This window comes from Gopherus evgoodei, chromosome 6, assembly GCF_007399415.2.
Source record: "Gopherus evgoodei ecotype Sinaloan lineage chromosome 6, rGopEvg1_v1.p, whole genome shotgun sequence".
Taxonomy (NCBI): domain Eukaryota; kingdom Metazoa; phylum Chordata; order Testudines; family Testudinidae; genus Gopherus; species Gopherus evgoodei.
In genome coordinates, this window is record NC_044327.1 from 24,548,690 (window position 1) to 24,576,667 (window position 27,978).

The 27,978-nt window shown below is 44.1% G+C and overlaps 1 protein-coding gene across 5 annotated transcripts in view; it reads left to right on the forward strand.

Annotated features, from left to right (window-relative positions):
- KDM4C (lysine demethylase 4C) overlaps window positions 1-27,978 on the forward strand; it is a 441,772-nt gene that overhangs the window by 249,473 nt on the left and 164,321 nt on the right. For 4 of the 5 annotated variants that reach the window (XM_030567955.1, XM_030567954.1, XM_030567956.1 and 1 more), the window contains exons 10-12: window positions 7,230-7,468; window positions 9,459-9,805; window positions 21,283-21,394. In XM_030567955.1, coding sequence (XP_030423815.1) covers window positions 7,230-7,468; window positions 9,459-9,805; window positions 21,283-21,394 — 698 coding nt within the window. Of the gene's footprint in view, window positions 1-5,036; window positions 7,189-7,229; window positions 7,469-9,458; window positions 9,806-21,282; window positions 21,395-27,978 lie in introns of those variants that run through there. The other variant, XM_030567959.1, reaches the window with a different exon arrangement.

Here is a 27,978-nt window from a genome sequence, read left to right on the forward strand (position 1 = left end):
TTCCCCAATCTGAACCTTAAAGTCCAAAAGTTGGGGTACCAGCATGAATTCATCTAAGCTTAATTACCTGCTTAGATTTGATACGCTGCCACCAACCAGGAATTCCAGTGCCTGGTACACTCTGGTCCCCCCAAAACCTTGCCTGGGGACCCCCAAGACCCAGATTCCTTGAGTCTTACAACAAAGGGGAATAAAGCATTTCTGCTCCTTCTCCTTCCTTCCTCCCAGATCTTTTCTGCCCTGGGTACACTAGGAGATCACCGGGATTCAAACTTCTTGAATCACAACACAGAGAAATCAGGTTTGTTTCCCCCCCTCTCTCCCCCTCCCAGGCGTTCCCTCCCTGGGATATCCTGGAGAGAGAGACAGATTCAAGCTCCGTGAATCTAAACAAAGGGATTCCACCGTTCCCCCCTCCCTTCTTTCTCTCTGTCTCTCACCAATTTCGTGGTAAGTACAGACTCCTCTTGAGCCTCAACAAGGGGAAAAATCAAACAGGTCTTAAAAAACAAAACTTTTAATAACTTTTACTTTTTTTTTCTTTCTTTTTATCTTTTGTAATTTAGATGGTAAAAGTTACAGAGTCTTTCAGCTTATAGACACTAGAGAGAAGCCTCCCCCCAGCAAAATACAATTTAAAATACTTCCAGCAAACTACACATTTGCAAATACAGAAAACAATCAAAAGACTATAACCACCTTTCTTACTAAATACTCACTATTCTGAATATATAAGAGACTGTAGCAGGGACATTGGCAGGAAACCTGGTTGCACATCTAGTCCCTTTCAGGACCCAGAGAGAACAAAGCCAAACCCAAAAAACACAAACAAAGGCTTCCCTCCACCAAGATTTTAAAGTATCTTATTTCCTGATTGGTCCTCTGGTCAGGTGTTTTTGGTTCACTGTTTGTTAACGCTTTACAGGTAAAAGAGACATTAACCCTTAACTATCTGTTTATGACATCTTCCCTATTTTTGCCAACTGCCTTTCTCCTTTCCTCCCTGTGTGGGCATTTATAACATCGGACCGATGGGTCCTCAGTACGGTGGCACGGGGTTACACCCTTCAGTTAGTTTCTACCCCTCCTACCCATCCTCCCCGTCCCTCAGAAGCATCTCCTCGTGCAGGAGGTAGAGGAGTTACTGCAACTAGGTGTGGTGGAAGTCGTTCCTCCAGAATACAGGAACAAGGGGTTCTGTTCTGCTATTTTTTAGTCCCAAAAGCCAAGGGTGGTCTGCAACCTTTCCTGGACCTGTGAGACTTGAACTGCTTCCTACTGAAGCTCAAGGAGCACATGGTCTCCCTGGATCCTGGAGGCTGGTACACTGCCCTCAGTCTGAAAGATGCGCACTTTCACATCACCATCTTTGAGGGACACAGACGCTTCCTCCGGTTTACTGTAGGTCCCAACCACTATCAATTTTCAGTCCTCCCGTTTTGGTCTAGCGACAGCACCGCAACAGACTTTGAGATATCAAGATCTAGTCAAGGGCAGTTGCAGGTCCCAAGGCATGTTGCGATGCTGTTGCCTCGGCCTGTTGGCAAATGACAAAAAATCCATGTTAGTTCTGGTACAAAGGATAGAGTTCATTGGAGCAGTGCTCGAGTCGACCTGCAGCAGGGTGTTCCTGCCACTAGAGAGATTCAGTCTCCGCGTTTCCTCTGACCATGGACAGGGTTTGCCTGCGCCTACTAGGTCACAGCAGAATGTACATGTGTGTTTTGTCATGCTAGGCTCCGGATGCAACCCCTGCAGCAATTCCTAGCAATGGTCTACTCCCAGTCCATGGACCACCTGGAAAAGGTCATTATCATCCCTGCGACTGTACTTATCTTGCTGCAATGGTGGACCTGCCCCAAAAAAGTCCTGGAAGGAGTTCTCTTCATCAGCACTTCTCACTAAGTCAAGTTGGTTTCGGATGCCTCGGACCTCAGCTGGGGTGTGCACCTCAGCATCCTCCAGACTCAAGGTATGTGGTCTCCAGAGGAAACGACACTTCACTTAAATATCAAAGAGGTCAGGGTGGTGCGCAGAGGATGCGCCATCTTCCTACCTCACCTATCGGGCAACATCGTCAAACTCCTGACAGACAACACAGCCTCGACGTTCTACATCAACAGACAAACGGGAGTGCGATCCTTGGCCCTCTGCCAAGAGGCAGTCCGTCTTTAGGACTTCTCCATTAACCATGGAATCCGCCTTCTGGGTGCCAAGAATGCGCTAGCAGATCACCTAAGCAGGGACTTCTCCTCTCACCACGAATGGGTGCTCCATCTGGAGGTAGCCGGCATGATCTTCCAGAGGTGGGAACTCCCCAAGTGGATTTGTTCACCAGAACAGGAGGTGCTACAGGTTTTTCTCCAGCCTGGGTCTGGGCAAGGGCTTCCTCTCTGACATCTTCCTCCTGCCATGGGCAGGAAGTCTAATGTATGCGTTCCCTCCAATTCTGTTCATCAGCAAAGTCCTAGCACAAATCAAGAGAGAAAAGGCTCAGGTTATCATGATCGCCCCAGTGTTTCCTCGCCAACACTGGCATGGGATGCTGTCGAGCCTGTCAGTGATCCCTCTTTGGCCCCTGCTGAGCCGACCAGACCTGCTGTCATAGGATCACAGCTGACTCGTGCACCACAACCGTGTGTACCTCCACCTCACGGCATGGATATTGAACCCTGAGGAACGGGCCTGTTTGGAAGAGGTCCAGAAGCTCTTCCTCAAAAGTAGAAAGCGCTCGACTAGATAGATTTACCTGGCAAAGTGGATGAGGTTCTCCTGCCGGGTTGGCAAATGGAGCATCTCCTCTTCTCATTCCTTGGTGCAGTCGATCTTAGACTACCTGCTTCATTTGAGGAGCCATGATCTGGCACACTCATCTATCAGGGTGCATCTGGTGGCCCTTTCCGCCTTTCATCCACCCATCCAGTGGAAGACGGTGTTCTCCCATGACATGACAGTCATGTTCCTCAGAGGTTTCGAGAGACTTTTTCCTCAAGTTTGGTCCCCAGTCCCTCAGTGGGATCTCAACTTTGTTCTGCCCGGGCTCATGGGCCCATGCTGTGAGCCTCTGGCCTCGTGCTCCCTGTCTCACTTATAGTGGAAGGTAGCTTTCCTGGTGGTGGTGATGTTGATGAGGTGAGTCTCTGAGCTGCAAGCCCTGACCTCAGAACCACTATACACGGTCTTCTCTAAAGACAGGGTCCAGCTACGGCCCTACCTGGCCTTCCTTCTCAAAGGGGGGTGTACTTTCACATGAGCCAGGACATCTTCCTTCTAGTCTTACTCCCTAAGCCCCAAGAGACTAGTGAAGAGAGGCGCCTTCATGCTTTGGGTGCAAGAAGGGCCCTGGCTTTTTACCTAGATCGAACAAAGTCTTTCCATAAGTCGACTCAGCTTTTCATCTCTACAGCTGATAGGATGAAGGGCCTCCCACTGTCCACGCAGAGGATTTCTAATTCAGTCACCTCTTGTATTTGGACCTGCTATGGGTTGGTGGGAGTCCCTCCACCACTGATTTGTGAGAGCCTACTTGACCAGTGCACAGACATCTTCGGCAGCCTTCCTGGCACACTTCCTGATCCAGGACAGCTGTGGAGCTGCGAAGAGGTCCTTAGTGCACACATTCACAGTCCACTACGCCATCACTCAGCAGGCCAGGGATGATGCTGGGTTCAGCAGAGCAGTGTTGCAATCTGAATATCCGTGAATTCTTACCGACCTCTGAGGGGTACTGCTTGGAAGTCACCCAAGTTTCATGGACAGGAGCAGCACTCAAAGAACAAAAGACCATTATCTTTTCCTTAACTGGTGTTCTTCGAAATGTGTCGCTTATGTCCATTCCACAACCTGCCCTTCTTCTCCACTGTCGGAGTTTTCAACAAGAAGGAACTGATGGGGGGGAACTGGCGGTGCCCTATATACCGCGGCATGTACGCACCACTCCAGGGGGGTGCCAGAGCTGGTCCCTTCGGATACTGCTGAGGGGAAAAACTTCCAGCACCCGTGCATGTGGCCAGCGCACACACTTAACCATAGGAAGACCAACAGGCTTGGGGTCTAGGCAAAGATGCTAAATGTGAAGAATCAGATGCATTGTTAGAGCTTTATGTATAGAGCTTGCCAAGTCCTTGTCCTGCCCTGTGCTTGACTCTGGTCACTGCTGATAGTTGATCATGTCCATCAGTGCAAAATTCACAGGAAATAATGAACAAAACCAAACAGAGTGGCAGGGGGTGGGGAAGGGGTGACCTAAACAAAAAATAAATTATGAGTTTCCCTTCTCCCTTGCTAATTTCCTGCACAGGCATTCTTTTAGAAAATTATTGATCTGATCCTTTCCTTTATCCCCTACGCCTGACATAAGTAGCTATGTGGGGATTTCTTTTAGGATGTCTACGATCAAAAGTGTGATTGAAACTTGAGTAGGCATACCTGCATTAGCTTTAATATAGCTACCACAGCTAAAAACAGTGAAGATGCAGTGGAATGTGTTTCAACGCTGGCTGTACAAGCCCACCCCAGAACCCTGAGTACGCACTCAAGTTGTTAGCCTGTGCTGGTATCTGTGCTTCCATGTCTTTGCGGCTGTTTTTGGCCTGCTAGCTAGATTAGAGCTAGTGCATGTATGCCTATGTGAAGTGCAGTCACACCTCTGATTACAGCGTAGAAAATGTAAGAGGAACGACTGGGTGCTTTGGAGACAATGTTGCCTGCCCTCTGCCTGCCCTTTTGCATAGTGGTTGTGATTAAGGGGAGGAGAATGCAGTCAGGTCACGATTGCTCTTTTGTGATTCTTGGCTGTCCGAAAGGTCTCTTGGATGCTGTTGCACCTAGGTATATCACTGAGGCTGCTATAAGTTGTGGCAGGGCCCCAGCCTACCCTTGGTAGGCATCAGGAGCATGAAAGTACCTTTTTCCACGTCTCCTCACCACCATCAGTTGGTTTAGGCACAGCAGTAGTACAGCTGAGAATCATGCCTGTATGTTAGCGTGAGATTTGTGTGTTAAATTTATTAATTATACTATTTTTTAAATTAAAGAAAATAATGAAACAAATGAAGAAGGCCCAAGAATAAAGCAGATCAGAATGACCTCAGGGATCTCCCTTCTTGAGCGATGGCAGATCAGCGGCTTTATTAAAGTTGATGGACACTATTGCACAGCACCAACTTCTATACGCTTTGACAGCAGACGAAGCTCCTGGTTGCAGGGCCAGCTGCAAGTTGTGAAAGAGAAGGGAGGTTAAGTTTCCAAACAGAACAAGAGAGGAACTTATTACAGGAGATGAGTCTCACTTCAAATAAATGTTTTTGAAATCTTTAGTGATCAGAAGAATTTATCAACCGTAACTTTTGATACTTTCTTTTGTTGCCTGTTATTTCATAGACTACATAAATGTACTGAAGAACAATGTATTACTTTTGAAGTTACAAAAGAAGACTGGCAAAGGGGATTCTTTAGCTTCCTTAACCATCATAAGAAGGGCTTTCTAATACTGAATTCTCTCATGTAAGGTTTAGAGCTTTTGCTTCCCAACCGGTTAGATCTTTTTTAAAATTCATATTAGGATACGTTATTAATTTTGTGAAATAGTTCAGTACAAAAACCAACAACAATCATCACCAGCATTTACCAACTTGAGATAGGTGTGTGTATAATGTTTGTGCACACACACAAATATAGAATTGTATTATATTGTGTTTAGTGTCTCAGATGTCACTCCTGCATTGTTATAGTATGTATAGTACTATACTATGGCAGATTTGCAGTAGGCACAGCAATGATTTACTTGCCAACATAATCCTGTTGGTCTGGGGAGCCAATTTCGGTTAAGTAGAGATAGTATAATAATTATATTAAAAGTTTTATCAGATCAGTACACGTGCTAAATATAATCACTTAGCTAAACTGATAAACAGACGCCTGTGCTATTTAATTACTAGATTGGCAGTGGTGTAGGCACACAGGGATGCATGTCCTGCAAATGAAGATAAAATGTTTTTGTCCATTTCATCTCTGCTGTAATGTATTGATGAAGAACATGATAATTTTGATTCCAGGAATAATATGACTTCCCAACTAGGATTGGGTACGAATAGAAATACAACTATAGGGACGTGCCTGCCTGGATGGAGGTAACACTCATGCACTTGTGGACAGATGCTTTGTCATGCTAGGATCTCAAGAACAAGTAATTGTATATAGTGGTTCCAGGAGTTATAAAACAATGCCAGCATTTCCAGCATCGCAACACAGTTTCTAGAAGGATCAGCTTATAGAGAAGGAAATTCAGGGAATATTAGTGGAGGTAAAATATGGCTCCTTAAAAGGCTGGTGAAAAGGTCATCAAAATATTTCTAGCTCACTGGCTCCAAAATATACAACCCTTTGATGTAAACTAGTGATGTCTACTACACAGGACACTTCTCATGAAAGTCTCATTAGGTTGGAAATTGGCAACACCTGACTTGTGATGAAGTAATGTGTACAGCACTGCTCTTCTATACTAGAGACTTGAATTTAGGATTTGAGACTCTCACTCCCTGTACCTTGGGCATATGGATTACAACCCATTCAGTTTTTGAAAGCAGTAGCCAGCATTCTTGCTGCATGTTTGCCCTTCTGTTGGTGGTACAGAATATGCATAAGGTGGGCTGGAGGTTACACTTTATCCATATACTTAAATATAGTAAAATAACATTTTCTTCAAGACTCAGAAATTTTCCCTAATTCAGATTCTAGTAGCTGCTGTTAAAGATGCATATACAATTCCAAAAATAATGATCTTTGTAAAAACTATATGAATGTACAAGACTGATGAGGCAAAATGTCTAGTGCACGCTGGGACTGGGACAATATTATCTAATTTTATTGCAGCTAAGCACATTTTTTCTTTATTATTATGTTGCTCAACTTAGTCTCTTTCAGATTCCGAAGATTGGTTCATCAAAAACTAGTTTGGGACTTTGGTTAAGAAAGACTTACTTGATGTTGTTTCAGGTTTATAGTTCAATACCTTGTTCTAAGGAATTGTGATAAAACATTAGAAGGTTAAATCCAGTCAATTGTTAATCTATCCCTTAATAAATTGTAAACACTATCTTGGCACAAAAAGTTGGGAAATTGTCAGTTTTTTACAACTTTAAGCAGGTGAAAGGGACATTTTTGTTGGTAGTCACTTTATCTTATCCAAGACAGACATTCTACTGTGACAGCAATATCTCTTATAATAGCTTCCAGCATACCAGATCTCGATCTAAAAAGCTTAAAACTCCAGAGGATGAGAGAGAATCAGCTATGATCGCTGGTGCAGAAATCATAGCCACTGAAGCAGCTACAGATGGCTTCAAGGTCAATGAAAAGCCAGAAGAAAAAGGGAAGCTGGTAAATTCAGAAGTGCCTTCTGGGGAAGAGAAAAACTTTAGCAGAACACAGCTGGATCGGCATTTATTGGATAATATTGAGGTCTCAGGTGAGATAAGGACTGATTATGTTTCACTTGTAAATTTTAGGCTATAGATATTATGATGCCATAAATCTGTGAATGATTAGGCAAATGTGTTGCTCCAAGTGGCATAACTAAAAATTCCTATTCATAAAGTTTTTATCCCGGGAAATAATGCAAGCAGGAGCATCATATGGTATTTTTATGTGTTAGGAGCAAGAGCACAATCAATTTAAAATACTGAGCTGAGAGCAAAACAGGTAAAATTATTTTTACTAATTTATTTTTAAAAGAAAGGAACCTTCCCCCCCTCAAAAAACAGCACAAATGTTTTTAAATGAACTCCTTCCATAGATTGGCACATTGTAGTGAATGAAAACCTTGTCTGGAAAATGATATGAAGTACTTTATCCGCTGAGAGACACTGTACAGAATATGTACACTTGAGATGTACTGCTTACATTTACAAGCAGAAAACAAATTGTGTATAATGTTGTAGGGAGTTTTAGTTTTCCTTGTGCACAAAATCCCCCACTTCCAAGTGGACAAGTTATATTACCTAAGCTACACTAGAAGTGTCTGCTAGAGAGCAGGCTCCCTATGCACACATTACATATGCCGGTGCCAGCCCAGCATATTTTTGTTTACCCTGTTTTGATACTGATACCTTTTCTGAGATTCATTCTCTTGTTAACTGTGAATTTCACTGTGGGCAGGACATAGTCTCACACTCCTGTCCAGAAGGATGCTTAGGACCCAGTTAAGCAAAATACTTGAGCACATGCCTGGCTTTAAGCACATGATTAGTCCCTTTGTTTTCAGTTTGGCACCAAAGCTGTTTTCAGGACTGAAGAATATGACCCTTACTAGAAATACCATCCTTGTTCAAATGTATGAACCAGAAGCTGTAGGCATTGTACAGTTCCCAGCACCAGACAGACGACAAGGTGAATTGTCCACAGGTGACTTCTCATGTGCTTAGAAGTAAGCATGTCCATACTTTCCTGAGTTGGGACTTTACAATATCCACCCCTTTGCCTGATTTTCAGAGGTACTGATCATTTGCAACGCCCATTGACTTAAATAGAAGTTGGGAATGTCCATCATTATGGAAAAACAAGTCCCTTCTTAAGTGCCAAGGTGAAATACAAGCTTTGTAAAATAGAGCTCAGTCCATTCTTCTTTTCATAAATTAAAAGATGGAAGATTGGGCCTTTGTAGAGGGAGCCTTGTGGATGTGACAGCTGGGCTACCTTGTTACATGTATGGTGCTGGTAATTGGTGCCTGCAACCTCTGGCTGGTACATCCCAACAATTAATTAAAGAAAATATTCTTTATATCTGGACGTTCTGCATTGACATCAGATGGGACTACTTATTGGTAAATTCTGAAACCAAATAGATGGATTTTAATATTCATTGTATACTGCACATGAAATTAATCTTCAGCAGCACTGAAGTACAAAATTACTCACTGTAATTTTTGGTGATTTTTATGTCAGTGCTGCTATTTGCAGACAATTCTTGATATTTCTTGTAAATATATTTTCTGTATTTTAAGTTATTATTTCTTGTTTACTGACAGAGTTTCACACAGGCATAATAGGTGTAAATTCAGAGTATAAAGTTCAATACGCCAACTTTTTACAATGGTTATTTCAAGTAGTTAAATTGCTTGTAGGCTTCAGAATAATCATGCCAAGTGCATATTGATAATTTCAACTGATACAAAAATGCTTTGTCTAGTTGTTCAAATTGAAAATGCCAATAGAAAGAAAAGCACGATGTAAAAAAAGTTTTACACTCTAAACTCAATATGCTATTACTTAAATTATTCTTTGATAAAACATATCATTCACTTTTTAGTCTGGCCTTTTCTTGATGGAATGCTAGACAGGATTTCTAAATGAGAAGCAGAATTATGAAACTGATATTCAATTCAAACTGCTGTGAGAATGATATAGAATAATAATAATACAATATGAAGTTTATTAACATTCATATTTTTGATACCTAGGGAACATCTGTTCAAACTCATTTTTCAGCCCTACTCCTGTAATGCAGAAAATAAAAACAGAAGATGAGGACAAGGAAGATTCCAGTATTGCTTCCTTTACACCTAAGGATTCTACACTCCCCATACCTACATCTATTCATTGTATAAATGAAGAAGACGACTCTTTAAAATCTCAGAATCAGTCTGTGCAGGTTGAATCATGCCAAAAGTCACCTGGATGTGCTTCCTTTGAATCAGAGAGCCTGGAAAAAGAAGAAACGAATAGTGTGTCCACAGAGGATGATGTCAGCGACCTAGAAAGCAGTGAAAGTAGCGAAAGTGGCTTGGAACCTGGAGAAATACCTGCTGTAAGAAAAAATGCTGTGAAAATACCCATTGTATATGAAACATATTGCATGGTGGTTTTAATTTATTCATAATCAAGGGCACAGACGCCTGTCGAACAACAGCAGGCTACTAACCAAAACCTGCTGAACTTTGTGTGTGTTAAGTCCTATTGAGTTCAGTGAGACTTGAGCACATGCTTGAAATGAAGCATGTGCTTAAGGGGCTCTCCTGAATAGGGATGATTTCCTGAATTAGGACAGAATTTTATTGCAGCTTACTTGATGATTTTTTTTTCTTTTCCTATTTTGGATATCTGGTAATCTGACAGTAGGTAGGCAAGTCTGAATTGTCAGCTAAGCCCCTCCCCTTTTCACTAACTGCCAGAGTGGAGGACTCCCCACACTGTAACTATACTAGGAAACTTGGCTAGAGCATTTGAAATAAACTAAAAATGGAAAAGAAAGCATCCCATGAGACAGACGTGGCCACTACTATAAGATATTCAAGTGTGAGGAAAGAAATTTTTTACATATTCAAAGAACTGAGGAAAAATACCAATCATTTACCATGAGTCAGTACCCCTAAATGTGTTAGGAGGATTGCTGGTTATTCAGAATAGGTGGATAGGAGGAAGGAAACTCACAGGGATACCACAATCAAATTTTTCTTCTCCTGCTATTGGAAAGTCTGGCAGTCTGACATGGGGATATGAACAGCAGTAAATAGTCTCATGGTAAGAAAAGTGATTTGAACTTGTCTGCCTGTGGCTCATAATAGTTTAGTCTCCTGAGGGCTGTAATACTGTCATCTGTTTTCAGTTGTTAGGTTTAGTATGTGGGTTCTGGTTGGTGTTGGTGGCCTGTAATATATAGAGGCTTAGACTGGATGATCTGGTGATCCCTTCTGGCCTTAGACTTTGTGTAACTATGCACTGTATTTATAACCACTAGCAAGGATGCTTAGGGAGGCACTACAGATTGTATCGCCCTCCTACCGAATGTTGAGGGCTGGCAGATGACTAAAGAGAGACCATACAGTAGCTGGCAAAAGTGTGTTCTAAAGACAAGGTCATAAACCTTGCAGATGTCTTCATAGAGGCTTGAGCTCTTACCACTCCAGAGACTGCGTGTGACCTAGTGGAATAAGCCATGACATTGGTAAAAACATATGTGTCTTTATGTGCTTTGGAAAAACATACTTTGATGTATATGGCTGTTGAAGTATTTGAGGTCTTCTCACCATTAACATCTGGATAATAGCGGATGAAAAACATAACTTGACTTCCTGAAGGGTTTAATACCTTAGATATAAATCTTAATGGCCTATATTCATCTAACGTATGCTTTTTTCCCCCTTCAGGTGAAATGGATTTAACAGAAGGAAGGTAGTGCAGTTTCCTGAGCTCTGTAAAAAATTAATGTTTCTTTAGGAATAAGTGGAGGAAGAAAGAGATTAGTACCCTGAATACTAATTTAAAGGCCAGACAGGAAATCTGTGTGCCAGAGGAGGTTGAAGGAGTTCAGCAGTGTGTAGAAAAAGTGTAACATTGGAGTGAAAAGGTAAAGATCTTGGTTTGTTCATGGTGTTAATATGGACTGCTAGAAATGGCTGAATCTTGAACTGAAGAGCAGATCTGTTAAGCTCAGATTCAGGAGTGCTTTTAGAACTAGGAGTCCTGAGTTCATTCCCTGGAAATGAAGTGACCAGTCAAATCATTGCAACTGGTGAGTCATTCAGGGATTTGAAGTACTGTGACCTCTGAATGTTGTGATGAGCTTCCCCACATTCATCAAGTATATCTTTATTCCCCTCTAGTGGAAGGACCACATAAGGAGTGTTCATGAGTTTGCTATTCCCTCTGAGCTAATGGACTGGGTCCTTTAGCTCAGGCAATAGTGGTTCATGCATTCAGATTGAGCTACCTTGGTTTCAATCCTCACAGACGAACCGACCATGGGTGTTGTTACAGAAACAATATTGGACCCATTAATAGTGATAGAAACTTGGAAAACCATGCACTCTCTTTGGAAAGAACAGCAGGGTACTGTAGGCTACCTGTAGAGAGCCAGTGACTTTGCATTAACTTTGTCATTTCTGCGTTGAATCTGCATTTCCTTCTGAACTACATGGGGGCCTTCAAATCCAATGTTACTCTGTGAGTCCTGTCATCTTGAGAACATTGGAGAATATTGAGCGAATTACCTCTTAGCATTTGAACGCTATAACAGGCTCTGTTTCCCCTGTTTGGAAACAATGACAGATGACTTCTTGTGTAATCTGGCATATCAGTTGATCTTTGGATGTTGGGGGCTTGATGAATCTGTCCCTGGGAAGAGTTCAGTTCAACTCAGCATCCATTCAGAATTAATTCTGTAACCTAACCTGTTTAAGGTAGATCAATAGTGTGCAAAGTTTTTGGGGTCTTCCTCCTATTTTATCCTGGGCCTCTATACATGTGGACTAAAGAGTCTGGCCATTATTCTTAGAGATGGAAGAAGGCATAGAGGTAAATTCAGATTTGCATCTCCTGATATGTCTCTTACCAGCTATTGTCCATCATCTACCTTTATTATCATCTGTCTCTGTTGAAGTTAGAATCTCTTCTTGGATAGCAGGATGACCAGCCCAAAGGGCTGCCTGTTTCTACTATCAGGACAAAATTCCCTTCTGTTCTATCTCATAGAAGGAAGAGATTTCTTACCTTTGGCAGAAGTTTCCACCACTACTTTATCACCACTCCCCAAAGAGCTTCACTTTGAAAATATTGAGGTACCCATCAGTTTGTCTTGTAAATCTCCTCCTGATGCTCTTAAACTAATCCATGTATACGTGATGGTGTTTAAAGTCATGAGTCTATCAGAAAATCTTCAGAGTACCTAAGGAAGCATCTGTAACAAAGGATGAAGCAAGGGAACAAGCAATTCTTGTAGACTAGGAAGAGTTTTTTGTCTTTGGCTGGTGGTTAATCAGTTAGGTTATTTGTCCAATACTGAGAGGGGCCTTCAGTAGCACAAAACTAGGGCAGAAGCTGTCAGCATTGCACAGGAAGCTCCAGAGTTTTTTTCTGGAAAGTCCTTAATCCTTTTGTCCATAGCTAGGAAGTCCTCCTCTGATGGAATCAATGTTTCTATAAAAAGTGCGGCAACAACTAAATTTAAAATATTTGGATTATGTTTTGGAAAAGAGTAAAATATTGGTATGTGATCATTAAAGTGCCTGGACTGATTAGAAAAGTCTCATTCCAAATTAACTGTATCTAAGGGCTCGTTTTCACTACTGGGGTAATTCAACCTAAGTTACGCTGCTGCTGGAGTTGACATAGCTTAGGTCGAATTATCCGAGTGTCTTCACTATGCTGTGTCAATGGGAGAGTAACTTACCTAAATCTTCTTGGGGAGCTGGAGTACCGGGGTCGACCGGAGAACGCTCTGCTGTCAACCCCTGCTGCATCGATTGCAGCAGAGTCGATCTCCCTGTAGTGAAGACAAGCCCTGAGATTCTTTCTCAGAAGAATACACATTGTTCCTTTTGTATATTGAGAAAATACTATGTTATTTCACTAGTTCTGTGAACAGGATTTTCCTCAGGTTTGTCCAATTGTGGAACAACGTCCATTGATTCTTCTTGGAGTGCTTGTTCATGTCAATTCCAATCAGGTGTTCGCGTGCCGCATGCACGACAGCCGGAAGATATTCCTCTAGCAGTATCCGTAGGATCTACCTGGGCACCTGCTGGAGTTGCTCCTTCATGGCGCCCACTATAGGGCCCTGTCAACCTGACCCCCCTCATTTCCTTCTTATTGCTTGTGACGTCTAGCTGGAACTCCCTGTTGCTCTTGCCTTGGCAAGTGCAAGTTAGCAGTGTTCATATATATAGTTAGATAGTGTAGTAGTTTTATTTTTTTTTCATTTTGGGGTCCAACCCCCGTTGTTTTTCCCTGACACCGGGTTATGCCTCGGTCTCCGGGTTTTAAACCGTGCTTGGACTATGGCAGGTTTATGCTGAAAAGTAAGCCGCAGACTTTGTGCTTGAAGTGTCTCGGCAAGGGGAATCTTAGAGACAGGTGCAAAATCTGTAGAAGTTTTTGCCTCAGGACTCTTAAAGACAGGGAGCACCGCCTCCGAGTATTGTTTATGGAGGTAGCACTTCGGCCTCAGTCAGAGTCGGGCATGGCGAATCCGACTTCAAATGCCACATCCTCAGCACACAGCACTCCGGCACCATCCATGCGTGAGCTGCTGCCAAGGAAGGACTCTACTAGAGACGGTTGGCACTGCCACGACTCCGCTCACACCCAGACATTGGGGAGGCACCAGTCGCACTCCCTGGTGTCCCACAAACAGAAAAAGAGGGTGCTCTCCAGCCAGGTCTAAAGACCAGCTGGCCAATAAACCCCCATCCACACCCATTGGGTGGGGATTCCATTGACTTCTGCCCCGGAATGGGTCCAGTCGAATCCAGACCCACACCGCTCACTGGCAAAGACCTACAGCTGCCCTCCACTCCAGAGGCATTCCAGGAAGCAGCAGACCTTTTGGCGCTTACAGCGCCAGCGCCACCGTCACCTCCTAGGCAAGAGAGCTCTCCAGCACCGGTTCTGAGCCCAGTACATTCCATGGGCAAACTGACGATGATGTCGGCCATAAGACCACCATCCCTGTCACATCAGCCTGCGGCATCAGTGGCACATATGGGTGAACTGCTCTGGTCCCTCAGTTAGCACCAATCTCTAGCACCAAACAGCTCCGCTCCTCTGTGGTCATCACAGTCTGAGACCTTGGAGTCGGAAGCAGAGTCATCACACTCTAGTAGGAGCAGAAGATCCTGCTTCCACTGCGACCGACAGCCCTACCTGGCACCATGGCCGGGCCAATGGCAGGCTCCTCAGTGGCCCTTCTGGATACCCTGGGTCTATCGCCGGAGCGGCATTGGTGATCTCAGCTTCTTTTGGGCAGACGCATACATCCTCCGCATTGGGCATCCCAATGGGGACCAAACTACCGACATGAATGGTCTTGACTCTGATGGCACCTTCGATGACTGTGGCACCGATCATGCCACTGGTGCTGGCGGCACCAGTTGCCGCTCCACCCTCGGCACTGATACCAGCACTGGCCGCAGCACTAGTTGTAGTTCAGCTGCTCCTTGCCCCATGGGACCCCAGAGGGCTGAGGGCAGGAAAGAGACCCAGCCACCAGTTCATCTTCCTTGTTGCCGGATGAAGTGCTGGCGGGTTCCTCAACCACTCTGGCCTCAGTGAACACAAGGGTCTTTCAGCAGCTGCTGAGACGGATGTCCCAGAACCTTAATATCAAGGCTGAGGAGGTGATGGAGAAGGTTGATCCGATGGTCGACATCGTCCTCCCCTCCTCCCCAGGCCATCCCATATCGCACTGCCACTGTCAGCAATGCCACTAAGAATCTGTAGGAGACCCCGTCCTCATTGCCTCTGATCGCGAAAAGGCACGAGTGGGGATGCTTTGTTCCCTCTCAAGGATACAAGCATTTGTATACTCACCCCCACTGGACTCCCTGATAGGGGATGTGACTAACCAGCACAAGCACCAGGGCTATCAGGGGCCCTCTCCCAAGAACCACAAGGCCAAAAAACTGGACCACTTTGGCAGGAAAATATACTCTGTGGAGGGGGTTGCAGCTTCGTTTCGCTAACCACCAGGCGGAGGTTAGCACATACAACTATAATACATGTGGCACAATGGAAATATTCACAGAGCTTCTGCCTACAGACTCTCGTGTGGAGTTTTCCGCGCTTGTAGAGGAAGGCAAATTGATTTCCTGCACGTCCCTGTAGGCAGCCTTGGATGCAGCAGATGCCACCTTTTGCACCATTGCTTCAGGGGTGGCTATTAGAAGAAGTTCCTGGCTTCAAGTCTCAGGCCTACCGTATGAGGTGCAGCAGACAATTTAGGATCTCCCCTTCGAGGTCCAGTCTCTGTTTTCAGAAAAGACAGACTCCCATCTGCATAGCCTCAAGGACTCTCAGGCCATCCTGAAGTCCTTGGGCCACCACACGCCTGCGACCCAAAGGAGGCACTTCAGACCTCCCTAACCCCCACCAGTATAGAGACTGAATCCTCCCTGCCTTACCTTTTCGTTCTGTCTGTCCCCATACTTTCACGCGTACTTTCATGTAGCAATCACTTCGTCCCACAGAAAATATCTTGGTCTGTCAGCGGTGCCCTGTGTATTCACCAAATGCATGGCGGTTGTGGCCGTGTTTCTGTACAGGCTCCAAGTACAGGTGTTCCCGTACCTCGGTGACTGGCTGATCAAGGGCTGTTCCAGGCCTCCAGTGGAGGTGCAAGTCAAATTCATCATAGTGATATTAGGCGAGCTGGGCCTTCTATAAACAGGGGGAAGTCAACTCTATCCCCCTTCAGCAGATAGAGTTCATAGGGGTGGTTCTAGACTCAACCCAAGCTAGGGTGTACCTGCCGGAGACAAGGTTCTGGGCCATGGGCAACATTATTCGGAGTCTCAGGCAGTTTCCCATCACCACAGCGCAAAATTGTCTAAGACTCCTCGGACACATAGCCACCTGCACCTACTTGGTGCAACACACCAGGCTCAGGCTTCGGCCTCTCCAGTTGTGGCCAGTCGTGTGTATTGGCCGGTTCGAGACAGTTTGGACAGTGTAGTGACTCTGCCTTTCCCGGTCCTTGACTCCCTTCTGTGGTGGCTCGACCCACAGGTGGTGCGTGCAGGGGTCTCCTTCGCCAGCTCCCAGTCAACTCTCTTGTTGGTGATGGATGCATCAGACTTGGGCTGTGGAGTGCATTTTGGAGACCTCAGGACGCAAGGCCTCTGATCTTGGCAGATCTGGCTGTCCACATCAATGTCAGAGAGCTGAGAGTCGTGTGCCAGACTTTCAGAGCCCACCTAACAGGGAATTGTGTATCAGTTATGACAAACAACATCACAGCAAGTTTTATATCAACAAACGGGGGTGCATGCGTCTCTCTCCCCTGTGCCAGGAAGCCCTCATGCTGTGAGACTTCTGTGGTAGAGCATTTGATTAATCTGCAAGCATCGTACCTCTCTGGAGTACAGAATGAGTTGGTGGACTACCTCAGCAGGTCATTCCACAGCCACGAGTGGTCCCTATGCCCCGATGTTGCAAACTCCATCTTCCAACAGTGGGGTTTTCCCAGATAGACCTGTTTGCCAGCAGTTTTGCTCCTTACACAACCACAGTCTTGGCCCCTTAGCGTTCCTCTTCCTGTGCAGAGACCATCTCCTTTACGCGTTCCCATCCCATTCATTCACAAGCTATTCCTCAAAATAAGGGAACAAGCTTTGATGATACTGGTAGCTCCAGCCTGACCCTGCCAACGCTGGTACACATTGCTCCTGGAAATGTTCGTGGAAGCCCCAATCACCTTGCCGCTCTTCTTGGACTTAATAACTCAGGAGCATGGCCTCCTTCAGCACCCGAACCTCATGATGTGGAAGCTCCGTGGCTGAACCTGATGGAGCTTGCCTGCTCGGACCAGGTTAGACAAGTCCTCCTTGGCAGTAGAAAACCCTCCACCAGGGCAATCTACCATTCCAAGTGGAAACAATTTTCAATCTGAGTGACACAGCATTATTCATCTCCAACGCTCACCACTCTCCTTCTTATATTGGACTACTTCCTCCACCTCAAGCAGCAAGGTCTGTCCATGTCGTCAATAAGTGTTCACTTGGCTGCCATTTCAGCCTTCCATCCAGGTACAAATGGCCAGTCGGTCTTCGCCAACCCTATAGTCAGTCGTTTTCTGAAAGGTCTCAACAGGCTATAGCCACAGGTCAGGCAGCTGATCCTGGCTTGGGACCCCAACCTGATCCTTTCCAGACTCATGGGACCGCCCTTTGAACCTTTGGCAAAGTACTCCTTGCTCTATTTCTCATACAAGGTAGCGTTTCTGGCAGTGATAACCTCAGCCAGGAGGGTGTCGGAGCTCAGGTCCCTGACATCAGAGCCCCCTTAGACTGTGTTCCATAAGGACAAGGTCCAGCTCAGGCCTTACTCGACTTTCCTCTCTAAGGTTATCTCCCAATTTCACATCAACCAGGACATCTTCCTCCCACTGTTCTATCCTAAACCTCCCTCGAGTGACAGGGAGCAAAGGCTTCACTCATTGGATGTCTGCAGAGTGCTAGCCTTCTACATCAAGAGGATGAAGCCGTTCTGAAAGTCTGTCCAGTTATTCTTGGCAGTGGCAGACAGAATGAAAGGTCTTCCCATCTCTTCTCAATGGATTTCTTCCTGGATCATGTCCTGCATCCATGCGTGCTACAATCTGACAGGGGTGCCTGCTCCTCCGATCACTGTGCACTCCACCAGGGCTCAGGCCTCTTCCATGGCATTCCTGGGGCAGGTTCCCACCCAGGAAATATATACAGAGTGGCAACATGGTCCTCCATACACACTTTCACCACGCACTGTGCAATCACCCAGCAGGCCAGAGACGATACAGCCTTTGGAAGAGTGGTGCTCTCATCAGTGGAAACTCCAACCCCCGCCTCCTGAACTTGGGCTTGGGAGTCACCTGATTGGAATCGACGTGAACAAGCACTCGAAGAAGAAAAAAACGGTTATTCACCTTCTTGTAACTGTCGTTCTTCGAGAGATGTTGTTCATGTCAATTTCAATACCCATCCTCCTTCCCCACTGTCAGAGTAGCCAGCAAGAAGGAACTGAGTGGGGGTCAGGTTGTCAGGGCCCTATATTGGGCACCATGAAGGCACGACTCCAGGGAGCACCCAGGCTGACCCTACGGATACTGATAGGGGAAAAAAAATCTTCCATCTGTCATGCATATGGCGCACGCACACCTGGTTGGAATGGACATGAACAACACATTTCAAAGAACAAAGTCACGAGAAGGTGAGTAACCATTTTATTCAGAACTCTTCATAACTTAGAATCATAAAATTGATGGGAAAAAGTCTATCATGAGCTTCTTCTTCAGACCCTTCCTCAGGGAGCTCCTGTTCTTCTAGCCAAGAGGTGAGAGAGGAACGGGAATATTTACCTTCTACATTCTTCGATTTTTTTTTTTGGTATGAAAACCACTCTTTATCTTTTCATCTGTTATAAAAAAGAGTCGTAGATGGAGGGGAGGGAGGGATCAGGTAATGGAAAATAAATGAAGGTTTTCATCAATCCTTTGAAACTCTGAATAGGCTCCAGTAAAGATCACTTAGTTCTCAGATGAGTTATATCTTGACCTTTTAGAGTGTGCCCTGGATCACCAGAATCACTAAGAATGGACTATTTCTCTCTTTTGGTGTGCTTGTGTGTTTGCATGTATGTCAAGGAGGTTTGAAGGATTGGATGGAGGAGGATGGTACAAAAATAATTTGGATATTTGTGATCTGTAGATGGAGCCTGGACTTCAGCAGGAAGTGGTCCATATACATGGATGGTGGGTGGGATGTTGATTTAGGGAGAAAGAGGAAATTGAGTTAAGGACCCCAGAACAAATGGAGGATCAAAGGCCATGAACCACTGTCTAATGAGAGGTGAAAGAGTATTCAGTTAAAATTTCAGCACAATGGGCTGGATTCATGAGGGAATAACTTCCCAAGGGCACGAGGCTGAGGAGAGGGGAACATGTTGACTTATTATTGGAACTGGTCCACATAGACTACTGGCTTCCTCTAGTAAAGCAGCTGATACAACCAGGCCATCTGCTGCAGAAGCTGATGAAGAGCTCCTGTGGGGCAGCATGGTTGAGATGAGGCTCTTGTTTTTCTTAGTTACATCAGCTCGTGTGGCTTTTTTCTGGGATTGGGACCACATTTCTGGCTTAAAGCTATGGCTTCTGTCTGCCTCCTTGCTTGTGAATCTTTATTCTCCTGCTTGTGTTAGCACAGAGATGGGTGAACTCAAGGACATGGTATTGGAGGCATGCGAAGAGTAAAATGACTCCTCAAGGTACATCTGAAACAGGCGTTGTGTATTGAAGGTACGAGGCTTCTTATCCCTTTTGGACTTCAGAGATGCATCTAAGGTGCCTTTAGGAGAAGTCCTCATGTTCAATAGTGTCAATTTGTATTTTTAATTAGTACATTTAGTAAAATCTTCTTATTATTACCCACTACAAAATGCACAATTTTTGTTTTCTCATGCTGAGATAAGAGGCAGTCAGGATGATCTTGGAGAAGCAGAACAATTGTGGGTCTTAGCGAAAAGAGGAGCATGTAGTTGCTGTGTAACAGACTGGACCTGCCTCTGATATTAACAGAGAGGAAGGAAAACCGATTGTTGCATTGCCAGACGTACCCAAAGTAGGGGAAATATAATTTAGGGGCAGAAATAAAACAGCACTTCCCTGACTTTACAGACATGAAGATTGCACTAATAATTTTTCAGAGAGATGTGAGATTTGAGTCCTGACATCACTCCTCCCCTTGTAATAACATTAAGTACTATAAACATCTTTTCAATGTTGTGATCATACTATGTAACAGGTTATATTTAATTTATCTGTTTGGGTACCTCGCAGACATTTCCAAGTGGCTTTTCAAATATTTTCCAGTACACCTCCATGCTCTCTCTGTGTTATGGTTGTACAGAATTACATTACAGAGGCTATCAGGAAGGCCAGTCTGCCTTACTTTTTTGCTCAGCTAGTTGCATCTTTTGATGTCATAAACCCAGCCTTAGCCACAACATCCTCCTCCCTCCACTTATTTTAGTAAACAGTACATTGTTCTGTATTGTAGCTGCTGACAGCCTTGATTTGCTGTTTTCTTGCTCTCGAGGACGTTCATTGTTTTGTCAGTCATCTCCTTTATCTTTCCTCCTTACCTGAACTGGCAAACTCCAGAAGTGATCTCTGGTACTGATCCTTGATAAATGAGGTTGTTGTGACGTGATTTTCCCTTTTTTAAAAAGTACCCATTTGATGATGATTACTGACAACTGCATGAAGCCACCACAGGGTGAATCGTATGGCTGTGCAGATAAATGAAATGGCACACACATTTCCATTTAATACCTTATGAGACAGTGTGATCAAATGTTTTGAAGTACACAGCAGTATTCTAGCGTACATTACATTTTCAGCCAGCGTTAATCTTTATTCAGTAAATTTAGCATTTATTTGTTGTAATTATATGTTAATGGTTGCTTTGTGTTTCATTTTAAAGACAAATGTTGCATTTTAATTTTTAATTCCTAAACTGAATGGGGGAAAAGTTATGAAGAAAAACCATGCATGTTTTTTTAATATGTTGTCCTAATACCAAGTTGTTTTCCACACCTTTTTCTGAAGTAAACTGAGAGATTGTCCCATCTCCTGGATCTAACAAAATAACTAATGTCAGACAAATTTTTGAACCATCAATGAGAGTATTTTACATTCCTTATGTGAGAATTTATCTAACAAAATGGATACTTTATACTATTAGCAGAAGAATGTTCTTGTTTATCAGCATTAGTTTTGTTCGGTTTCCGATTAAATTAAATGTGGTTTCTTCCTTTCAGCTAGCAGAAATTGAAAGAAAGAAAACATGTAAGAGTTGGCGTCATCCACTAAGTAAACCCCCGGCCAGATCTCCTATGACACTGGTTAAACAGCAGGCAGTAAGTGATGAAGGTGAGCATGGTTTTAATGTGTTTCTCTAATTATATCTGCCTGTCTTTATAAACCCGTATACATATATATTTTAACTATGACAAAAGTGCTGAGGATGAAAGAGTATTTTGACTGTGGGAAATCTTCTAAAGTTGCAGAATAATTCCATTGAAAAGCTGTCAGCATGCTCACTGAATTCATGGATTCTTTCTTTTTCCTCGTTTTCTCTTAAATTATCCTAAACATATTAGAACTGTCTTGTAAGAAGCTCAGAACAGTATGAAGTCATTTAAAGTGCTGTGTGTGGGATGAAGACACTTTCTGTAGCCAGATCTCCTTTGTTGGATTTCACAGCAATTGGTTTTAGCAGCAAACTTTACATCTTATTGTAGGAAGGCAAGTGTAGCTATGACATGCCATTTCTAGATCTTTAGAACATCAATCCTTGTAAACTGTACCTCATTGGACCTTTTTTTTTCCTTTCTTTTTTTTGCGCATTGTGATTCCATTGTTTTATAGACATCCAGTTGGAGGCTTGAAAAGTGGTTCTGGTAAAAGACGTCTGTAGTCTTGATTCATGAAAGAGACCAGGCATGGGGTTTGGTGGGGTGGGGTTCTGGGTTCAGCTACCTGAGGGTCAGTGGCATAAGGGTCTGGATGTGCAGGCTCAGGGTGGTGCAGGGGGTGAGGCATCAGGGTGGGGGTTTGAGTGCAGGGAACTCTGGGGGTGATCTGGATGCAGGGGTGGGGGTCTGTAGTTATACCAGTAAGTTTCTGTAACAAGCAAAGTTCAAGATTTTAACAATCGGGGATCAGATTCTCAGCATAGCTGAAGAGACTGGCATAAATGTAGGCCAACTAAAAGCAAAAATAGCACTTAATGAAATTTTAAAGCTACCCAGGACTGCCTCCCTATCCTCATTTCTGACACAATTCCTCCTCTGTGGGGGAATCGGCAGCAGCAGCATTAAGGTAGCTTTCTGCTTGCTTTGGTGGTGCACAAAGCAGATGGTGTCAGGGCAAAGAATCTGGCTCCTAAATTCACATTTAAGCAGTTAAATAATGTTCGAAAACACTGAACCCAGAGCAGCTCCCATTAACTTCTAGGACTGCTGCTATGTACTCAGGACTTCTGAAATTTAGTCCAGTTGCTTAGATGCCTAAATAAGGAGCCTAATATTATGCACCAATCTTTCCACAATATTAAAACTGCACCTCAAAGCTAGATACCACCATAGAGTGGACAGGTTTTTTTAATAGATCCAAATAGAATTAGGCTTCTCCCATAATATTTCAATCTGAGTGGGTTGTGAAAAAATAGTAAGGTCAAAATGATATAATACAGCCATCAAGCTATTCAGTATGCCAGCTTCACTCATGTATAAGGTGCTTTTGTTTTCCTTAACTGTTATAAGCAATGGTGTGTGCGCGCAGGGCTGGTACAAGGATATTTTGCAATGTAGGTAAAACCTCCACCTTGCACGTGTGCCCCCCCGAGCATCGCTTATTATAAACTTTCAAAAATGAATACAGTAGAGTCACATCTTACGCGGGGGTTAGGTTCTAAGGTCAGCACGTAAGAGGAAAATCACATATAGTGAAAATTATCATAAAGTACAGTACACACAGTATATACTTTTATCACATAATAATTTTAACTTTCACTGTATGGTTTTCTTTCAAAAATTTAGGATTAATATTTATGTTAAAGCCCTAAGTTACAAAGGAAATTTGATCTTCTTATGTGGCATATTTGGTAAGTGGTGCTAAAAGAAGCCTCTTTTCCCCTCAGCTACTATAGATTCATCCATACACAGTTCCTGTAGCTAACTTGATGGTACTTTTGATTTGAATGACTTATCAGACATCTCTTATTAAAATATCGATCATGGCCTCCTGGATGTGTTCTCTGGGTTGACATGCAAACATTCTAATAAGATACATCACAGTTGTTGAAAGCAGTTTTTATTTCAGGTTTGCAGGCACCAGCTATTAACAGTTGGGAAAATAAAAATAACCTCTATCTCACAAATTCCTTTGCATGCATTTCCAATAACACAACATTCATTTTAGGGGAAAATACTTGAGAAAAAGTACACAGCAATTCTGTTGGGTTGTTTGGCTGTATTTTAGTAGATAGGAATATGGAATGTATATCGTCTTTTAACATATAGTAGTTTTGTTTAAACAGCATATTTTGATGATAGATTTAAAGAAAAACTAGTTAAAGGGGATTAAAATAAAGTACATGGTTGTTTTCAAACAATTTAATTAGCATAGTTAAATTAACATAAGCCCTTCTTAATTTAAATCATTCACCTCCATTACAACAAAAATTTTTGGGACAATGACAAACTCACAATAGAAACTGATGCAAAGCAAGCAAACAATATGGTTAGTGTTCTACTTCCATCACTTTTCATTTCTTTTTCTGCCTTATTTTTGGCATTCATCTAGGTGGCTGCTCTTAGAGGAGCTGGGATTGGCAAATATAGTTCACTTCTGAACTTGCTGACATTGATGGGCTTGAATTTCAGTAATGCTGAGCGCTGACACCTCCAGTGAAGTCAATGTGAGTGCTGAGCATCTCTAAAATATCAGGTCTCATGTTTTCAACACAGTGGTGCCAGTTGCTTATTAAATGATGCTACATTTTTTTTCTTTTTTTAGTTTTTGAGAAGTTACTGCACTCAAGTATAGTTTAAGTGTAAATCCAGCAAAGACATGAATTGGTATGTTAAATTCACAGCACTTTGTAAAGGAATGCAAAAGGTTGGACCCTGTAGCGGGGTGGTCACCCACTCCGGCCTTAAAGGGCTTCAAACAGCCCAGGAGAGGGCTGTGTCTGGGGAATGGAGAAGCCGCCTCAGCTGTGGCTATGCTCTAGTTAGGGCCCAGCTGGCCCTTATAGGAGGGCAGTGGGCCAGGAGCAGATAGTCTCCCTCTAGCTGAGGAGGGAGATGGACCTAGTTGCCTGAGTGCTAAAGGTTACTGGAGTGGAGCAGGACTGGGGGAAGGCCAAGGGAGCTGGGGAGCTCTGGCCTGGAAACCCCCCAGGCTGCCGCCTAGCAGAGGGCCAATTAGCTACTGGGTTGCAGGGGGCAGCCCACAGGTAGGCAGAGGCAGCAGATCCAAACCCCCCTTGCCTGTGATGAGAGGCTTTTACACTGCAGTCTGCCCCAGTGAACAGGGGCTAGATGGTGACTGGCAGTAGCCCACGACGGAGGCAGGGTGGGGATAGAGGGTTGGGGGTTCCCCTGGGTGGGGAGACCCTGAGACTGCGGGGGTATTGCCAGGGGGCAGCACCCCAAAGACAAGGGGCACTGGGTCCCAGGAGGGACACGGGGACCAGTGGCAGTGGGACAGCAGCCTGCAGAGGGCGCTCTGCCCTGGAAAGAGCTAATCCCCGGAACGACCAGCGGGAAGTGCAGCAGGGGTGAGTCGTCCTGCACCATCACAGACCCCTGAAAGTGTAACTTGCACAGCCTTTATCTAAGAACAATGGAAGGCCTACCTCCAGACATAAACTGCAACCGTACAGGCAGCTTAAAAACCCCCTCTGCAGCTGTTTTTGTTCTCTTGGATAACACAAATTTAACAGGGCTGGCTTGTCTCTTCCAGTGTTATGCTTTCAGTCAGCCTCAGCTAAGTGTCACTGAATTGCATGTGGTAATTATAGTTGTTTCCTTGTCCATAAGTCTCCCACCTTGTTCTAAGCCTAAAATCTCTCATTTGTTTCTGCTTCCCTTTGCATCCGAAAATGTCTGAACAGATCTAATTCACCAAATGCAGTACTTCAGTTAGCTGTTAGCATCTTTCTGAACATTAGTGACAGCTTAGATGCATGATCCATATCTCTGTAATGTTTGCATGCCTTGAGGGGCTAGATTGAGTGGATTTCAGACAGTGTTACAGTAATTTGCACAAAAAGGGCTTTATTAATTTTATAATTCATCTGGTAAAGTAATTAAATATTTAAGTATGTGGTGGGTTAGAGTGAAGTTGCTCTTTTTAAATGAGAGATTTTAGTAGTTGTGGTAGATGATGGCTCCTTAACCTTGGCTAGAGCTAAAATAAAGTATCAGAAACGTGGATTATTGTTGCCATAATCTGGTTGGATGGCACAAACCTGGCAGTGAGTCGCAAGGATTCTGTTGTCTCCATACTGTCTTTTGCAGCAGGGTGTCAGCCTTCTAGCATCCCTATATCTGTTGTCACAGAGGCAGCAGCCTAACAGCAGTTCACGTGTCTTCTGGCTTTTAGCTCACCTCCAATTTCTCTCTTGAACAGGAAAATTATCTTTCTGGTGACATAATTTGTGTGTGTGTGTGTGTGTGTATTGGGGATGGGTGTGAATTGGTACCAGTAGCTACTGGGCACATGTGGCCCTCTTGCTGTGAGAAGGGTGAAACAGTCAGTGGAAATGGTGGGTATTGCTAACAATCTGAAGAAGTCCCTCCATTGTTCCCTCACCCTCCTGTCTCTCCAGATTGTGGTGATCTTGTATGATAGGTTTCCAGGCTTGGTCAAGATGGAGATGGTTTGTACTTTGGTATCACTCTCATTTCTCTCTGCTCCTTCCAATTGTCTAGTTTACCAATATTGTCCTTTTCACTCTGACTTCTCATCATGCACCAATTACAGGCCAGCAGCCACCCAATTCCTAGCTTCGGTGGGTGACATCGCAACAGAGTATAGACTTTGGTGGGCAGAGTTTGCACACAAGATGGAGACTGAATGAGCCACTAAAGGGAAGAGCAATGCTTGCCCCTTTAGCAAAATGAGGCCTCATCAAGAGGCAGCTCGAGTTAGGGGATCTGAATCACAGACTCCAAGGCAATACCAAGGTCACATATATTTAGTGGGAGTACAAGAGCTCTGTTTACAAGGATGCCAGGTTCTTCAATTGCTGCCTTCTGTCAGGAGCCTCCAGCTGCTTGCTACGCTCATCATCCTACTGTCTTTCCTTTCCCCACTCCCATGGTCTCTCACTTTCCTCCAGTCCCGCTCGTTGTGTGGGACTGCTTCACAGCGAGGACACAGCTTGTCCTCTCATCTCTCTGTGTGAATCCAGTCAGCAGCGTTTCTTTCTCTTCCTGACACACCAAATGGAGAGCAGTGGTTAGATGAGCATCGATCAAGAGGAGCATCAATTTGTTAACCAGAACGTGAATACCAACATCTGGGCAGAGGTTTTTCTGAACACATGCTTGAACATCGATTGTCAAATATCAGAGATGGTAATAGCAAGTGTTACTGTGTGCAAAATACTCCATGCTCCAGAGCATCTCAGCTGGGATATACATCTATCCTATAGTGATGTGTAATGACAAGGATTAGTTTGGCTTGTGTCATATAGGAGAGCTACCCCAGGAAAGACTGCTCCTATTGCAGCATCTGCTGATCCCCTTGTTTCTGAGCAACTGCTGCCTTTACTGTCCAAAACACTGCTGCAGCATCACCTGCTGTCAGTATTAATTCTGTCTCATCTAATCTGTTCTATCTAAGCCTTTCTGCAGCACTCATTTGCTCTGGTATCTGTGTCTTCCTTGAGTCTGTTGAGTCATGGGTCTGATCCAGGTAGGGGCAAGGGGCATTTTCCCAACCTTTTTATTAAGTTGTCCTTGTATCCAGATGTATTATAATAGGCGATTAACTATCTGAAGTGTTCAAAAACCGTAATGAGAGCTCTGAAATAAGGGCTTGATTTACTCTGAAAACACCTATTTATACTGATTTAGCAGTTCCTCTTGGTCTTTCTAGCTAATGTTTTCATACAACGTTCTGTCTGGGCTCTATTTTTGCCAGATTATTTCTTATATTTCCAATCTTTTGGGGTTGACTAGTCTGCTGTTTTTTCAGGTGTTCAGGGAGATGAGTGATGTCCTGGAAAGGAAATGTTAGTATTCTTATAACTACGTCATTAGTATAGCTGTAGGCTGGGCAGTTCATAGCCTGTTAACGTCTGTTGTGTGAGACCCAGCTATCTATACTTTTACTGGGTATAGTCCTTGGAGTTGCATAAATTTCCAGTTTGTTTAATTTCTGAGGAGTTCTTTGAGACTGAATGATCATCTGCATGGGGCATGAGAATATTATGTTCCCAGTCAGGGCCAGCTTTAGGAACTGCGGGGCCCGATTCGAATACCAGGCAGCGTCTTTGGTGGCGAGGGTCCTTCACTCGCTCCGAGTCTTCCACGGCACTGAAGGACCCCCTGCCGCTGAAGACCCAGAGCGAGTGAAGGACCCCTCACCGCTGAAGACCCGGACGCTACTGAGTGAGTAAAATAAATTTCAAAGGCACGGGGCCCGATTCCGGGGAATCGAGGGAATTGGCCTAAAGCTAGCCCTGTTCCCAGTGGATTATGATGCATGGAATTCAGTTCTTTCTCCATTAGCAGCAACCTAAAATGAATTAAAACTTAAAATCATGCAAGGGATGTGTTCAAGCCCTAGTGATGGTCGTTGATGTGCTTCTTTGAGTGTTGTCAGAAATACAAAATAGGTGAGGCTAAATGGAGTTAATGAACTGGTCCTTTTCTCTAAACCTTTAAGTGAAATTAGTGCTCGTAGAAGGAGCTGTATTGAGAGCCCTGGAGACTGAA